Source organism: Salmo salar, chromosome ssa06 (assembly GCF_905237065.1).
Source record: "Salmo salar chromosome ssa06, Ssal_v3.1, whole genome shotgun sequence".
NCBI classification, from domain to species: Eukaryota; Metazoa; Chordata; class Actinopteri; order Salmoniformes; family Salmonidae; genus Salmo; species Salmo salar.
In genome coordinates, this window is record NC_059447.1 from 27,271,436 (window position 1) to 27,288,215 (window position 16,780).

The following is a 16,780-nucleotide window of genomic DNA, read 5'->3' on the forward strand; positions in this document are numbered from 1 at the left end:
TAAAGAAAGACATTTAGCCTGTTCTATCTTCAGCTACATCTAATGTTCAGGTTATTATCTCTAGAAAAGTTAGGCCACTTGATGGCATCATTGCCTCAATTCCTGTCAAAAGCTTCCCTACATTGAAATCCCTCATTTCTAAAGTAAACATTATTTTAGGTCTTCCACCAGCTGGTAAATCAAACATTGATACATTAGATGTATGGATATATACACATTCCAAATCATTATTAAACCCAATTTATATTACTTCAAAACCATATTTGATCAGAGTTATTTGATGTAAATGATAATCATTGATTGAATCATGACGCCCCCCCCCCATGCCCTTCTACCCTCTACTGCCACCCTCTGGTCCCTGATTGGAATGACAGTCACGGGTCCCACCCAGAATGGTTTGTGGACAGTTGTGAGGTGTGCTACTAACATATTGTTATAGTGATGATTGGAATATTGAGTTGTGGGAAGTTGACATGCCACGATAAGTTAAAGAGAGAAAACATCAAGAGGAGATTTCAATGACACCAAAAGGATGAAAATGTGAACATCTAGTGTATGATTGTTGGTGATTCATGTCTCCTCCCCCCATCCCTGGAATGTTCAGGACCCTTCGACAGCAAGGCAAACTGTGGCGCTCACTAGTTAAACCCCTGGACAGGGCAGCATGGGTAAGGACCAAAAGCAGGAGAACTGACACCAGCCACTCTCACATCCTCCCAACTCTCCCATAGTCTTTCACAGGGAATCATGACATTACACTTCAGTGTGGTTCAAGAACGTGACATAAAATGTAACAATTCTGCCTGTGCTTGGACAGAAATGGTTTCAACAGGTTTGAGAGTAAAGAGTAAATGTTAGTAATATTCTATCTACTTGTCCAATTAAAGACAATTGCTGTCTTGTTAAGTGAAACCAATAATTATTGAGCATAACCTGGATGTTATTGAGAAAGCCGTTACCGATTACGGGTAAGGGTAAAGCCGATGAGAATTACATCTCTACGATACGATTCTGATTGATCTCCGGTTTGCCATAAGTCGAGACTCTACTACCTTCTCCTGCTCGCCCTCTCTCAGTCCCTGTGGAGTAGGGAAGATATTACGAGAAAAAAACAGCTCATCATTTTGAAGAGGAGTTCTGTACAAAGGAGTGACCTGGAACAAGTTGTCATAACACCAATTCCTATAACCCCCCATTCTTTCCTAAGTGTCAGATGTCTGGCCTCAGTTCTCCTGCTCTGGTGACCCCTGCTGACTCCTAACAGGGTGTGGCTTGGATCTGTGGGGTACTTACCAGAATCTCACCCTGCAGGGATGGGAGGGGGGTTGGGGAGTGGTTAGGGCAAAAGATGGCAGGATAAATCATAGACCGGGGAAAAGGGGGAAGCAAGCAAGCCAGGGAGTGGGAAAATGGGTAAGGGGAGGAGTTTGGGGGGGGGGGGGGAGGACACATTTGAAATGGTAGAATGAAAGGTTTGAAGGTGAGAGACAGAAATGGAAGGAATCCATGAGACAGCCAGAAAGAAACAAAGAAACAAACAAATAAACAAAGATGGAAGGAGAGAAAAGATGGAGACAGTGAGAGATGGAGAGAGAGGGAGCAAGAGAACAAGAGTTACATGCGATTAGATTTCCTTCAAGTACCACACATCGGTTATTTGATATTGGTTGCTTCATTGAGCGAAGCTGGGTCCCATGCACAATCTGAATTACAATACAAAAAGTGCTTGGGTTAGTTGAAAAACATAAAACAATTCTATGATTGTTGCTTTGCTGTTGGGTATCATGCCTTGGTTGTGTTGTAGTGCCGTGCAAATAGTGATAAAGTAGTGATAGTTGTAGTAGAAACATAGCTGTTCATTTCCTGTGCAGGGAAGCAGGGAGGGCTTGAATGACTCTAGTCTAGGGCAACTCTCCCCTCGCTGAAATACAGTGTTAGGAGGTATTTCTATAGGATGTAATGCATATCCTACAAAATATGTACCCTTACTAGGTTTCCAGGAACCTGAGAAGTGCACTCTATAAGTGTTGATGACATTGAAGCTGACATAACATAGTCACATGATTTCAGGTATTTAGATATCACATCAATAAAGCAGAGACTTCAAAACACTTTTAGAACTGTTTGGATGACACAGGAAGAGAGGTGCCAGGTTTATAACACAGTGGCCAAGGAGTAAAATGAACATCTGACTTAAAGACAGGATGGTATTTGGCCATGATTTGCAGTTGTTATCTTGAAGCTACTTATGCTTACGTAAATAAGTGCTGTTAGGTTGTAAGTGTCAGGTTAGGTTACTAGTAGTTGAGTATATTAATTGGTAGCATAGGGTCAGAGGTCAGGTCTGTTACAACATGTAAATATGATCGAGGGGGAAGTGTCAGTCTGGGGCAGCTGAATCTGGGGGTTGATCAGATTGGGAGGGCTGGGTAAGTAAGAGGGTGGGAGGAGGAGGGACAAAGTGTACCTGGTTGGGAATGGCCCTCTTCTTGTTCTGATGTGTATTTCTCTGCTGGGCACTGTTAGAAAAGGACAGGTTCAGAAGGAACCACAATTCAAAATCACAATCAGCATCAACAATGTTTGGGTAATAATGTGTATTGATCAATCAAATCGTTTAACAGCTATCAAACCTGTCCTACAATTCAAGTTATCAAACATAGCCGTGGGAACAGTGGGAGTGGGGTCTGGGGGAACGGGCGGAGAGGAACAGGGACACCCGATTCGTGACAGCCCACCTGTTGTTGCCGTACCCTGGTGGGCTACCATCATCGTGCCTTCTGAAGTCAAGACTGAAAGTGACGCCACGAGAGACAAGTTACCACCCCTACCTACCTGAAAACACTTCTCATCAATCCATCAACCCATTCTCCATGCGGATGATTGGAAAGGAACCCGCACGGCATTCAGACCCGCAAGGGGCAATGCTATGTTACACAATCAGATGCATACCTCAGGCAGAGGGAAGAGACCATAGAAACAGCAGTCATTATATTTCTATGGAAGAGACTCAACTCAGCTAGCTACATGCTGTGCATCCTATAGTAATTGCTACACTGGAGACAGTGTAGAGGGCAGAGGTCAACGCATGTCCAGCTCTGGCAGGACATCCAGTATGAGTGGCTAGGGCTGGCCTATTAGCAAGATGCAGGAACTCAGGATTCCAAAACACCATGTTATTAGTAATAACCAATGCAGTCAACAGATAAACTCACTCAGGTCACTCCCTAAGCAATCAAAACAGATCCAGAGAGACAGGGTCAGAAAGGGAGGGTGCACAACCTAGCATGATTGATTCAGCTCATTAGAGGCAGAACTAACCGTGACGGACCATGCAGCTAGATCGACCTTGTCTGACCCCTAGCCTCCGCTCCACTAGAGCGTATTCTACAGTGTTCTAACCACGTTCATTGATCTGCCTTCATGGTGGACCAATCAGACTGACTGAGTCACAGCTGGTTTACAGCATGCAGATCAAGGATCCACAGATACAGCCCCTCAGTAATACTGATAAAAGTAGCGGTAAATTGTGGTTTGTAGCGACAGTGATCTCTGTGAGTGTCTTTAGGGGCTGTGATAAAGTGGCCAAACAGCGATTGAGGTATTGATTGTTTCAAGTCTATAGGGAATGGCACTTACTGTAGGAATAACTATCAAGCACAGGCAGTCAGACACACAAGCTTATGGGACTACCCAGTCTATCTTCAGCAGAGTTCAGTTCAGTCCATGCCCAGTTCAGCAAACAGTACAAATCTGGCTTTGGGCAGTAGTGAGTTAGTCTGGTGCCCAGGACTACATCACAACCACACCTTCAGCTGGGAGCTGGGACACAAGGGGAAGGGGTGCTTGGGTAAAGGGTGAGGTGTATTAGGGTGGTGGGTGGGGTAGTAGGATTCATACTTGGCGAAGCCTATAAAGTCCTCGTGGTTGGTGTTGATGTAGGACAGCTCAATGTCAATCAGCAGCATCACCTAGAATGAAGACAGAGCTTCACTATGACAATAGACTTCATTTTACATCACATTTACATTCATTTAGTCGTCGAACAGACGTCATTTACAAACCACCTATCACAATCAAGCAAAGCCAGTCCTAGTACAGAAAAGACAAGTGCAAGAAAGGCAAGTACAAACAATTGATTTCAAATAGAGAATAATATTTATAATATTTCTTAAAACTCTCCTGTTGGGAGTGTTTCTCTGTCAGTGGTCAGGTCCTGAATTAAAAAAGCATCTCAGAGTAGGAGTGCTGATCTAGGATCAGGTCCCCCTGACCATATCATCTAATTCATTATGATCTAAAAGGCTGAACTGATCCTACGTCAGCACCCCTACCCCGACAGGCCCTAAATGCACTGACCTGGTCCTTGGTCTTGCCCTCTCTCTCTCTGACGTAGGTGGTGACGATCCTCTCGGTCTCCTCTCTCAGCCGGGGGTAGGAACCCAGCTGCAAGGTAATACAAAACAACTGCAACACTGACCACATAGACCCAGAGAAACACTAGCATACACTAACACTCTGGCATGACTATCCAGGCAGACCTACCTTCCATTTACATGTACAACAGACAGGAGATGAAGCACATACACTGAGTGGACAAAACTTTAGGAACACCTGCCCGTTCCATGATAGACTGGCCAGGTGAATCCAGGTGACAGCTATGATCCCTTATTGATGTCACCTGTTAAATCCACTTCAATCAGTGTAGACGAGAGGAAACAGGTTCAAGGATTTTTAAGCCTCGATACAATTGAGACACAGATTGTGTATGTGTGCCATTCAGAGGGTGAATGGGCAAGACTAAATATTTAAGTACCCTTGAACAGGTTATGGTAGTAGGTGCCAGGCGCACTGGTTTGTGTGTCAAGAACTGCAACGCTGCTGTGTTTTTCACGCTCAACAGTTTCCTGTGTGTATCAAGAATGGTCCACCACCCAAAGGACATCCAGCCAACTTGACACAACTGTGGGAAGCATTGGAGTCAACATGGGCCAGCATCCCTGTGGAACGTTTTCTACACTTTGTAGAGTCCATGCCCTGATGAATTGAGGCTGTTCTGAAGTCAGAATGGGTGCAACTCAATATTAGGAAGGTGTTCTTAATGTTTCTTACACTCAGTGTGCAGGATAGGGGAAGGTCATAGGCATTCAGCAGTGAATATAGTAATCATATTGACTACCACACACACACACACACACACACACACACACACACACCTTAATGGGCATGCACACAGGATGAATGTCTGTGATCTATGGCATAAGGGCAGCGCTTTCAGCCTCAGCTGGGAATGACCATGATGGACACCATGAGGAGTCATGTCATGATGATTAGCTCTAGTTGACTGGAGTCAACCTTTAAATGGATCAATGGATAAAATACATAGAAACATTTAGGAAATTAGATCATTCAACGTTAAAAAACAAAGAAAGTAAGTTAACTTACAGTTGACACTATTGTTTTCCTGTGACAGTAAACAATCATTCCAAGCTGACGGTGATCGCTGATATTATTTCATGTTAGTGAAGAACAGATCAGGAGAATGAAGAAGAAGAGGGTGAAGGACAGAGTGAAGGACGATCCTTTCTTCAGCTGAACTAATACCAGAGGTAGAGTGACAGTGAAAGGGATGGACGGTGGTGGGTCTTTGAAATGCAATTCCCCCCTCCATCCACAAGATGGCATGGTTGTTGAGCAGCACTGTTGCTATGGCAACCCCCGGCACAGACCGCCAGCAGATATTTATATTGTTTCCCTCATGTTGCATTTCCATCCGGTTAGGCAGACAGAATAATATCAATGGTGCAGTGCTGGGTCAGTGAGGGAGCATAGCCTTATAGCCCTGGAGCTCTGCAGGACATGTATACATACACATATATATATATAGCTCTGGAGATCTGGGCTCTGATGTTCTGATAGACAGAGGTCTGGGTCTTGAGGAGGAGGGGAAATGGGGATGGAGGAGGCAGATGGAGAATCAGTCTTAATGTCCTCAAATCAAACGGTGGCACGGGTGAGGAGAGGGGATGCTGAAAGGAAGTTAAGACGCGCTGCTTAAAATTCAGACGTGATTTGCAAGTCAATGCTTGATCGGACACGTGTGGCTTGGACAAAAGGAGAGGATGTGCGTGGCGAGGGAGGGACACACACACAATCCAGGCACTGAGGAGAGATGGCGTGGGGGATGATTTCATTAGGATAGGTTGCTGATTGGAGCGCGGTGGAGGAGAGGTGCGAGGGGAACAGGGACGGGCATTCAATCACAGAGATGATACGCTCCGGAACACTCTCTCTCTCTCTCCTTCTTTCCCCCCTCTTTCCTGTGAGGGGTGAGTCTGCTCTTGGTTACCTTGACAGAACACTTCATGACGAGCGCGGTCAGCTCAGACACCACCAGATCCACACATTTCAGGCTGGGCTCTTTCAGTTTGAGGATCTGCTTTTTGACTATGGCCTCGAAGGCCAGGTCAGGGGTGAACAACCCCGTTCTGAGGGGGTACGGGGGAGTGTAGTGTAGGGGGGCAGCATAGAGAGAGAGGGATAGACAGAGAAATTACAACAGAGGCGAGAGAGAGAGAAATACAGGAAAGAAAGAAAAACAAGAAGATTCTTAGTTTAGTTAGTTGTCAAACTAGAAATCTCTAGTCTCTAGAAATACAAGTAAAGCAAGAAGGTAAGGACAAGCCGCAGGCTTTCACATCCTCTTCTCTTGACAGGGCAGTTCTTCTCAAACTAGGTATATAATATAGATATGTGGGTACATATTCAACTCACAGTACCCACATAACTAACAGCCTAGCTATGTCAGTCCTAAGTGTGTATCATTCTTAGACAGATGAGACCTGCAGCTTGTCCATGTGAGACCAGTGATGCTCGGGGAATGGCCATCCCTAACCATCCCGTCTCCATGACGACAACACCACAACTGTCACAAAACACGACAGCGGCACCTGGCACACAGGCCAGCCGTGGCGGGCTGAGGGGGAGTCAAACTGTACCCATATCTGCACCATCCAGTCCTCTGGACATACACCACACTACATCTACACTATACAAGTGTGTATAGCGTGTTTTTATTTGATTTATTTAACAAATTCTTATTTACAATGACGGCCTATACCAGCCAAACCCTGGCGACGCTGGGCCAATTGTGCGCCGCCCTATGGGACTCCTAATCACGGCCGGTTGTGATACAGCCTGGATTTCAACTGAGATGCAGTGCCTTAGACCGCTGCGCCACTCAGGAGCCCCCGGGTGGTTACACTGTAGACGTTCTGATTAGGGCCAGGAGTTTTTATTTACTAACTAACTACATGACCTGACTGGAAAATCTCTGGGCCCTAGTTGTGCTATCTAAAGGGTCACAGAGGCCATGGATGGACAGCTGTTGTGGAGCAGAGTGGGTCAGTGTTGTGCCCCCCTCAGTGTCGCCCCCTTGTGGCCAGGCTGGGTCGGGACAGGACGCGAGTCTGGACACCAGGCTGCAGTACCTTGTTGGTGCACTGCCTGACTGTGTTGATGAGCTCCTGAATGACAAGGTCGATACATTTGATACAGGGCTCTTTCAGCTTAATGATCTGCTTTTTCACAATGGCCTCAAACGCCAGGTCGGGAGTGAACAGGCCCGTTCTGAGGACGCACAAAGACACAGACGGGGGGGGGACAGAGATAAGGAGACGGACAGACGGGGACAAAAAAAAACAGACAGAGGTAGGGACGACAGACAAGTTATTGTCCAGAGAGATAACAGACAAACAGAAAAGCAGATCGACGAGTCAGTCCAGACAATGAGAACAGTACATATAAAAAAAAAATAAAAAAAAAAGATACTAAAACAGACATTGACAGACAGAAATAAGGAAGAGAGAGCAGACCAAGGTTATCAAACACGAAACAGCACACAAATCAGTGATTGATGTATGCACAAGGAAATAACAAGCAAGATATTACAGACAAGTAGAGGTGGGGAGGAAGGAGTGGGGGAAGATTAAATGGGTTTAGATTTCACATCGAACAACAACCATTTGAGTGTATGATAGGCCGTTCTGTGGGAGAGTGATCTGTGGGCAATTCAGTGATTGCTAAGCATGCTGTGTGTGAGTTTTACATGAAAGGAGGAAACAGAGAGGGTTGACAGTGAAGAGGAAAGAGCTGAAAAGTGATGGTGGTGGGAAGACAGGACGGCCCCTCTCCTCCACTTGCCTGACACCATGGACATTCTTGATGGCATGACTGATCTCCCTCCTCAACTCCTTCTCATCAAACACAATCTGAGAGAGAGAAAAGAGAGAAGAACAAACAATAGAAAAACTGTTCATCCATTCTGCACTCTAAAATTCACACTTCTAAACAAGTCTATCTACTGTGGTCAAAACAGTCAAGCAGGCAGATGAACTTCTCTTGTAGAAATATTGTGACAGTGAGTATTGAGACCACAGCGCTCACCTTGACCAGCTCGAAGGGGAAGCGCTCGTGGAAGATCCGGTTGATTTTGGCACCGCCCGACAGCTCCGCTGTGTCCACCTGGTCCCCAGAGCCCTCGATACGCTTCTCAAAGTCCACCCCAAACTGCTGCACCATCCTGGGGAGAAAGACAGAGAGTCAGGGTCAACTCTGGAGCTACTCATCATGGTGGTGGTGGTGGTGTGTGTAGGTGTCCTCTACTCACTGCAGCAGGGCCTTGGTCTTGCGTGTGGGGTCGTCGGGACGGAAGTTCTTGTACTCCTCCACCTCTTTCTCCAGGGAGAGGACCTGGCTCTGCAGCTTACTGCGCAGCCCAGGCAGAGTGTCCCTGATGTGGTTGGTCAGTTGCTGAGGAGAGAGAGAGAGAGAGGGGGACACCATGAGTGAGGGAGGAGGAGGGAGGGAGAAGGAGAAATGGAAGGGATAGAATGAGTGAGAAGGCGAATAGGAGGGGAGAGAATGTATAGTGAATGAAAGAGCAAGTGAGTTTCAAGGAACATTATAGCCTGGTTTAAGATCTGTTGGTGCCGTCTCTCAGAGTTCACAAGAAAGCAAAAAAACTGATCTGGAAGTCAGACTAGAACATCAGTGTAGAATAACAGAAAGGTGAACGTTGAGTACTCTCTCACCTGGTTTAGTTGTTTCTGCAGGTGTGGGGTGCCCATGCGCTCGGCCATGTGTCTGTAGCCCGGGTGAGACAGGAAGAACTTCCTCTCAGCAGCCAGCGCAGCGCGGATGTCCTTCCTGCCGTCTATGTCCTTCTGACTGCGGTTCACCACGCCGATATAGCCTGGAGAGAGAGCGCACACTTATTCCTCTGCAGTCAATGAGGTGTGTGTGTGTGTGTGTGTGTGTGTGTGTGTGTGTGTGTGTGTGTGTGTGTGTGTGTGTGTGTGTGTCTCCCCTCACCTCTACGCAGAGGTAGCAGTTTGTTCTCCAGGATGTCTTTAGCATCCGTCCCTTCGTCCATCAGGTCCAGCTTTGTGATCACGCCAATAGTGCGCAGACCTGAACAGAACCAAACAGTCAAAAACAATCTCATCATATTAATCCTGACTACTACCTGTCCACCATCCACCCAGACTTCCATTCCTCATCTCCTTCAATTCAACACAGTTGTTCAGTAGGAAAAACAATGGGGGAAAAAAAGATCAATTAGCGTTTCTTATTGGACAAGTCCAGGTAGTGCGTCAATGTTTCAGTCTATTTGGTGGAACCAAATGAACACCACCCAGAAATCAAGTGCCCATCCTCATCCTTTGGTCCTGGGAGCTCCAATAGAGAACCAATAGAGTACCAGTACAGCACCACTAGGCTAGTCCCTTACCCTGTGGGTCCACCTCCTTGGCGATCTTGAGGGCGTCTGAGTTGGCCAGGTCCTGGTTGGCGGGGGTGACGGCCAGGATGAGGCAGCTCTCCTTGGTGATGAACTGCAGCAGCATGTCCCTGATCTGGTGCTCTATGTCCAGCGGCTGGTCCCCCACTGCCACCTTAGTCATCCCCGGGAGGTCGATCAGAGTCAGGTTTAGCACTGAGGGCGAGATGGACGGGGAGGGAGAATGTTATGACTGTTGCCATTGAGACTGCATGTGTGTTACATTGTGTATAGATGTCCTTGTATGGCATGGCGAAGGTAGTTTCTTTGAGAGGTTGATACATGAATGCAAGTGTTTGCTGCGCTTTTATGTGTGCATGCGCGTGTTTGTGTGCATGCATATGTTAAAATGAACACCAAATGAATAACTGTTGGTGAGCATTACCGTTAGGGGAGTAGACCCGGAGGTTGATGGGGATGGGGGAGATGCCCTTGTTGGAGCCTGTGATCCTGTCTGTCTCTGCCTCGATCTCCGCCCGGACCTCCTCAAAGTCCACAAACTTCCTCCCTTTACAGTGTAGGAACTCTGCATACTCTACAGACACGACACAGAGAGAGAGAGCGAGCAAGCGAGACAGAGAGCGAGCGAGAGAGAACGAGCGAGCGAGAAACAGAGAGAGAGAGAGAGCGAGCGAGTCACAGACAGAGAGAGAGAGCGAGCGAGACACAAACACACAGAGCGAGCGACACAGAGCGAGCGAGAGACAGACACACAGAGCGACAGAGAGCGAGCGAGACACAGACAGAGAGAGAGAGCGAGCGAGACACAGACAGAGAGAGAGAGCGAGCGAGACACAGACAGAGAGAGAGAGCGAGCGAGACACAGACAGAGAGAGAGAGCGAGCGAGACACAGACAGAGAGAGAGAGCGAAGCGAGACACAGACAGAGAGAGAGAGCGAGCGAGACACAGACAGAGAGAGAGAGCGAGCGAGACACAGACAGAGAGAGAGAGCGAGCGAGACACAGACAGAGAGAGAGAGCGCGAGCGAGACACAGACAGAGCGACGAGCGAGACACAGACAGAGAGAGAGCGAGCGAGACACAGACAGAGAGAGAGAGCGAGCGAGACACAGACAGAGAGAGAGAGCGAGCGAGACACAGACAGAGAGAGAGAGCGAGCGAGACACAGACAGAGAGAGAGAGCGAGCGAGACACAGACAGAGAGAGAGAGCGAGCGAGACACAGACAGAGAGAGAGCGCGAGCGAGACACAGACAGAGCGCGAGCGAGACACAGACAGAGAGAGAGCGCGAGCGAGACACAGACACACAGAGCGAGCGACACAGAGCGAGCGAGAGACAGACACACAGAGAGCGAGCGAGCGACACAGACAGACACAGCGAGAGACACAGATAGACACAGATAGACAGAGATAGACACAGATAGAGACACAGAGAGACACAGAGAGAGAGAGAGAGACACACAGAGAGACACAGATAGAGAGAGAGAGAGAGAGAGAGAGAGAGAGACAGAGACACACACAGAGAGAGAGAGACACAGAGAGAGAGAGAGACACAGAGAGAGAGAGAGAGACAGAGACACACAGAGAGAGAGAGACACAGAGAGAGAGAGAGAGAGAGAGAGACAGAGAGAGAGAGACAGAGAGAGAGAGAGAGACAGAGACACAGAGAGAGACAGAGACACAGAGAGAGAGAGACACAGAGAGAGACAGAGACACAGAGAGAGACAGAGACACAGAGAGAGACAGAGACACAGAGAGAGACAGAGACACAGAGAGACAGAGAGACACAGAGAGAGAGAGACACAGAGAGACAGAGAGAGAGACAGAGAGAGAAGAAAGTCTTTACCAGGCACCAGACAGTGTTGCTGAGAGGAGGAGGCAGGTCCATGGCAGCAGCAATGAGAGGACAGACAAGGCCATGGTTGTATGAGAATTCAGACTCACCAGCTTTGTTAAAGCACAGCTGCAGGATCAGAGGTCTACGGGTGACTATGCCTGATCCTCGAGGAAGAAAATCCCTGAGAGAGAGAGAAAGAAGAGAGAAATGAAAGAAGAGAGGAAAAATGTATTAAGTGAGGGAGAGAAAGAGAGACCAAGAAAGTGAGGGGGCGAGCCCCAGACAGACAGAAAAAAAACAGAAAGTCAAATTACTCAGTACACTCAAGGTCCATTTCCTCACACTATATCCTGTGCGAAATAGATGAGTAGGGGGAAATGTAACACTTCATGACCCGTCTGTCAACAAATTAGAAGTGACAAAGTAATTTGGTCTCATGATGCCCCTGAAGATCAATTCATTTGCTCAGCCACTTTGTTGTCATGGTTACATAGATTTCGGTAAGGTGGCGATTTAGAACGATGCACTCTGGTCTCACGGCACGAAGGAACAGGGGAGAGCCTCTTGATGAGGAAGCCAGGCGAGGCACATACTTTCAGTTGAATATTTCAAGTGATTGTGTGTGTTGCAAGCTGGCTGTGTTAATATGTAAGATATCGCCTAAAATAAGATTACGTCCACGGTAGCCTTGATACTTGACATTGAGCTGAAGTACATTTAATACATTCACTTATCTGACAATTAAGATGATTCATTAGTCCGAGCCAGTGCACATTGAACATAGATGAACTCAGCAAAAAAAAGAAAGCGGGCCTTTTTCAGGACCCTGTCTTTCAAAGACAATTAGTAAAAATCCAAATAACTTCACAGATCTTCATTGTAAAGAGTTTAAACACTGTTTCCCATGCTTGTTCAATGTACCATAAACAATTCATGAACATGCACCTGTGGAACGGTCGTTAAGACACAAACAGCTTACAAACTTTAGGCAATTAAGGTCACAGTTATGAAAACTTAGGACACTAAAGAGATCTTTCTAATGAATCTGAAAAACACCAAAAGGGTCCCTGCTCATCTATGTGAACGTGCCTTAGGCATGCTACAAGGAGGAATGAGGACTGCAGATGGGGCCAGGGCAATAAATTGCAATGTCCGTACTGTGAGATGCCTAAGACAGCGCTACAGGGAGACAGGACAGAGAGGCCCTCACCAGACATCACTGGCAACAACGTCACCTATGGGCACAAACCCACCGTCGATGGACCAGACAGGACTGGCAAAAAGTGCTCTTCACTTACGAGTCGCGGTTTTGTCTCACCAGGGGTGGTGGTCGGATTCGCGTTTATCGTCGAAGGAATGAGTGTTACACCGAGGCCTGTACTTTGAAGCGGGATCGATTTGGAGGTAGAGGGTCCATCATGGTCTGGGGCGGTGTGTCACAGCATCATCGGACTGAGCTTGTTGTCATTGCAGGCAATCTCAACGCTGTGCGTTACAGGGAAGACATCCTCCTCCCTCATGTGGTACCCTTCCTGCAGGCTTATCCTGACATGACCCTCCAGCATGACAATGCCACCAGCCATACTGTGCATGATTTCCTGCAAGACAGGAATGTCAGTGTTCTGCCATGGCCAGCGAAGAGCCCGGATCTCAATCCCATTGAGCACGTCTGAGACCTGTTGGATCGGAGGGTGAGGGCTCGGGACAGGGTCATTCCCCCCAGAAATGTCCAGGAACTTGCCTTGGTGGAAGAGTGGGGTAACATCTCACAGCAAGAACTGGCAAATCTGGTGCAGTCCATGTGGAGCACTTAAATGCAGCTGGTGGCCACACCAGATACTGACTTACTTTTGACCCACCCTTTGTTCAGGGACACATTATCCAATTTCTGTTAGTCACATGTCTGTGGAACTTGTTCAGTTTGTCTCAGTTGTTGAATCTTGTTATGTTCATACAAATATTTACACATGTTAAGTTTGCTGAAAATAAACACAGTTGACAGTGAGGACGTTTCTTTTTTTTGCTGAGTTTATTTGAACTTTAATCTGACAGAAACATGGGCCTACAGTGCAGACTAGCCTGGCCATGTGCAACTGTGCATAGCGTTGCCTATTGTTGTTTCTTTCTAGTGTATATTATGTCTGTTTCCCTCTTAAAGTGACAGACCATCACCAGGCACCAGTCAGGACCATTCCAAACCCAACAGCCCAATTGAGTCATCTCTCAGAGGGGAACCCATGCCCCACAACCACCAGCCACCACACCCTGCCTCTCCCCGGGACTCTCCTGCTCTGGGCTGGGGCCCTGCCTGCCTGCCTGCTGTAGCATCAAGCCTGACTTTGGGGCTCCCAAGTGGCGCAGCGGTCTAAGGCACTGCATCTCAGTGCAAGAGGAGTCACTACAGACCCTGGTTCATTTCCAGGCTGTATCACAACCGGCCGTGATTGCGAGTCCCATAGGGCGACGCACAATTGGCCCAGCGTCGTCCGGGTTAGGGTTTGGTCAGGGTAGGCCGTCCTTGTAAATAAGAATTTGTTCTTAACGGACTTGCCTAGTTAAATAAAAGGTTAAATAAAAGGTGCAACAGAAAACTCCCTACATCTGGTGTTAATAATGCTGAACTCTGGGCCTGGTACAACACAGTCCAACAAGACAAACCTACCTCCCTCCTCCTCTTTCTAACCCAACATCTAACGCCACATGCCGAGAGACGCCTGAGGGAACGGAGATGGAGTCAGTCTGATTTAGACTAGAAGCTATGTGTCACACACAGGACAATCAGGATGGAGCCATACTGTTGACTATTACAGAGGCACTCACACTATAGACTAAACCTGTTGAACAGTGGGAACATTCTGGATGACCTGAGTTCAGCACTATGCTGCAGATCATGTAGAGTGCTTTGTTTGTCATAGAGAAAGCCTGCCTAACTGGGAGAGTGAGATGCCAGTATAGAAAAGCTCTGGCAGGGGGTGTGAGTGAGTGAGTGAGTGAGTGAGTGAGTGAGTGAGTGAGTGAGTGAGTGAGAGAGAAAAAAGGGAGATGGTGCGTGAGGGAATAGGGGAGAGAGGGAGAGGGAAATGGGAGAGCAAGAGCTGGACAAGCCTAAGTGGAGTGGACACAGAGAGCAGACTGAGTGTTGAGAGAGGGAGCGGAGGAGCAGAGGGCTGACCTCTCCAAGTGTTAATGTATTACACTAGTTATACATCACCACCACTCTCACTGGACCTGTCCTCCTCTCCCATCACACACACACTTCATCAGTTCAACTACACAAAGACAGACACACAGCCACTTGATCACAGTATCACACAGATAGTCAGAGACACAGCCAGAACAAGATACTTCTGTGAGTACATGCATCTTGTGCACAGAAGAAATACATGACCTAACACACACACACAGAGATATACAGCCATAAAAGCCCCCACTAGAAGGGAAGAGAGGACATGTGGGTGCCTGTCCATTATTGATGTGCTGTAAATGATAGAGGAGCTGAACAGATTGTGTATCATTCTATGCATTATGAATAGGCCAAGCAAAGACCAGCAGTCTCTGAGCCTCCCTCCTTCAATGCCGCAGAAAATAGATATAATGAAAGAGAAGGGTCAGACAGTGACCAACATTGAACACTCCCCTGCCTCTGATCTGCCTCTCACTACCAGGGATTCCACAGCCATCAGGGTTGGGGTGAATTCCATCTAAATTCAAGATCAGGGTTTGAATAGGATCCCTATGGAATAAATCTACTGACAGAAATGGGATTGTTCCCAACTTCAACCAACCCTGACTGTTATACTGAGGCTGGAAGCAGCCCGGCATGGTCTGGTTCAGAGTAGCCCATGTACTGTAGTAGACTGGATGACAGTAATAGACTGTGTGACTAGCCTATTTAATATGCTCAGCAGTAGACTACTTGACTGTGTGTTGTAGACTGTGTCCCTGGATGACTGTAGTAGACTGTGTAGTAGATGTGTTCTAGACAGTGTCCCTGGATGACTGTAGTAGATGTGTTCTAGACAGTGTCCCTGGATGACTGTAGTAGATGTGTTCTAGACAGTGTCCCTGGATGACTGTAGTAGATGTGTTCTAGACAGTGTCCCTGGATGACTGTAGTAGATGTGTTCTAGACAGTGTCCCTGGATGACTGTAGTAGATGTGTTCTAGACAGTGTCCCTGGATGACTGTAGTAGATGTGTTCTAGACTGTGTCCCTGGATGACTGTAGTAGACTGTAGGGTTGGGCGGTATACAGATATTCATATCGTCATACCCTTCATGTCCCTTTTTTTCAGGGTATACAGTATTACCTGAAGTGCAGACAAGGGCTGCCATTTCAAAATAATGTATATTTTATTTATATTTTGGGGCGCACAAAACAATTTAGGCAACAGGGATGTTGATCCAGTCTCTGCTGTAACCAAGAAGCTTGATCTTGACATCTAGCCATTTAGCTAGCTAGTTAGCAAACCAAATGCATAGCTGGAGCTCTGAGCTGGATATCATTTATTTCACGCATCTTAGATTTCCTAAAGTTATGCTTAACTTATAGTTCTAAGCAATGTTCTTAAAATTTTTTGAGGGAAATGTGCAAATTTCAGGTCAGCAGAGTGCAAATTTGATCATTGTCCAAATTCTGTGCAACTTCCGGCGTGTGCTTACTGTGAACACGGAGGCTGTACCCGCTTTAACTTACAGTTTTAAGTGGCCAAGTAGTGTACTGTGGCTATTTCATCATAATGTATGCCTACCAGAGTGGCCTACCATCAAAATTGAGAGAAAAAGCATCCCATAACATTACGGAAATAGCTGTTCTATCATTCAGTCTACAGTAGCAGCAAATGTGTGGTGTTCAGTGTAGGCATACAGTGGTTCGTCCTTTAAAAGTTGCAGCGTACAGCGGCGCAGCTTGCACGGTGTCGCAGAATTCTATGGTACGTTATTTAAGTGTCAACCACTGGTACCATTAATGCTAGTTAGTGCTAGTTTGACCACCGGAGGGCATCATTGAGAAGCATTTGATAGCCTTCAATAGTGGCTGTACTAGAGAATTTAAAACCTTTTTTTGTAAGAACATAGTATATGGGACTGATATTAACCTCTATGGGCTAGGTGGGACGCTAGCGTCCCCCCCGTGGTGCACT

At 47.1% G+C, this 16,780-nt stretch overlaps 1 protein-coding gene across 20 annotated transcripts in view; it reads right to left on the reverse strand.

The window, feature by feature from the left end:
* LOC106601595 (dynamin-2) overlaps nucleotides 1–16,780 on the reverse strand; it is a 47,746-nt gene that overhangs the window by 13,340 nt on the left and 17,626 nt on the right. For 4 of the 20 annotated variants that reach the window (XM_045720081.1, XM_045720074.1, XM_045720073.1 and 1 more), the window contains 14 exons: nucleotides 11,745–11,818; nucleotides 10,224–10,373; nucleotides 9,791–9,994; nucleotides 9,373–9,471; nucleotides 9,093–9,253; nucleotides 8,669–8,811; nucleotides 8,446–8,581; nucleotides 8,203–8,270; nucleotides 7,491–7,629; nucleotides 4,360–4,446; nucleotides 3,901–3,971; nucleotides 2,739–2,792; nucleotides 2,468–2,519; nucleotides 1,053–1,079 (listed from right to left, as the gene is read on the reverse strand). In XM_045720081.1, coding sequence (XP_045576037.1) covers nucleotides 1,053–1,079; nucleotides 2,468–2,519; nucleotides 2,739–2,792; nucleotides 3,901–3,971; nucleotides 4,360–4,446; nucleotides 7,491–7,629; nucleotides 8,203–8,270; nucleotides 8,446–8,581; nucleotides 8,669–8,811; nucleotides 9,093–9,253; nucleotides 9,373–9,471; nucleotides 9,791–9,994; nucleotides 10,224–10,373; nucleotides 11,745–11,818 — 1,465 coding nt within the window. Of the gene's footprint in view, nucleotides 1–1,052; nucleotides 1,080–1,293; nucleotides 1,306–2,467; nucleotides 2,520–2,738; nucleotides 2,793–3,900; nucleotides 3,972–4,359; nucleotides 4,447–6,349; nucleotides 6,489–7,490; nucleotides 7,630–8,202; nucleotides 8,271–8,445; nucleotides 8,582–8,668; nucleotides 8,812–9,092; nucleotides 9,254–9,372; nucleotides 9,472–9,790; nucleotides 9,995–10,223; nucleotides 10,374–11,744; nucleotides 11,819–16,780 lie in introns of all 20 variants that reach the window. The other 16 variants (XM_045720088.1, XM_045720090.1, XM_045720092.1 and 13 more) reach the window with 9 other exon arrangements.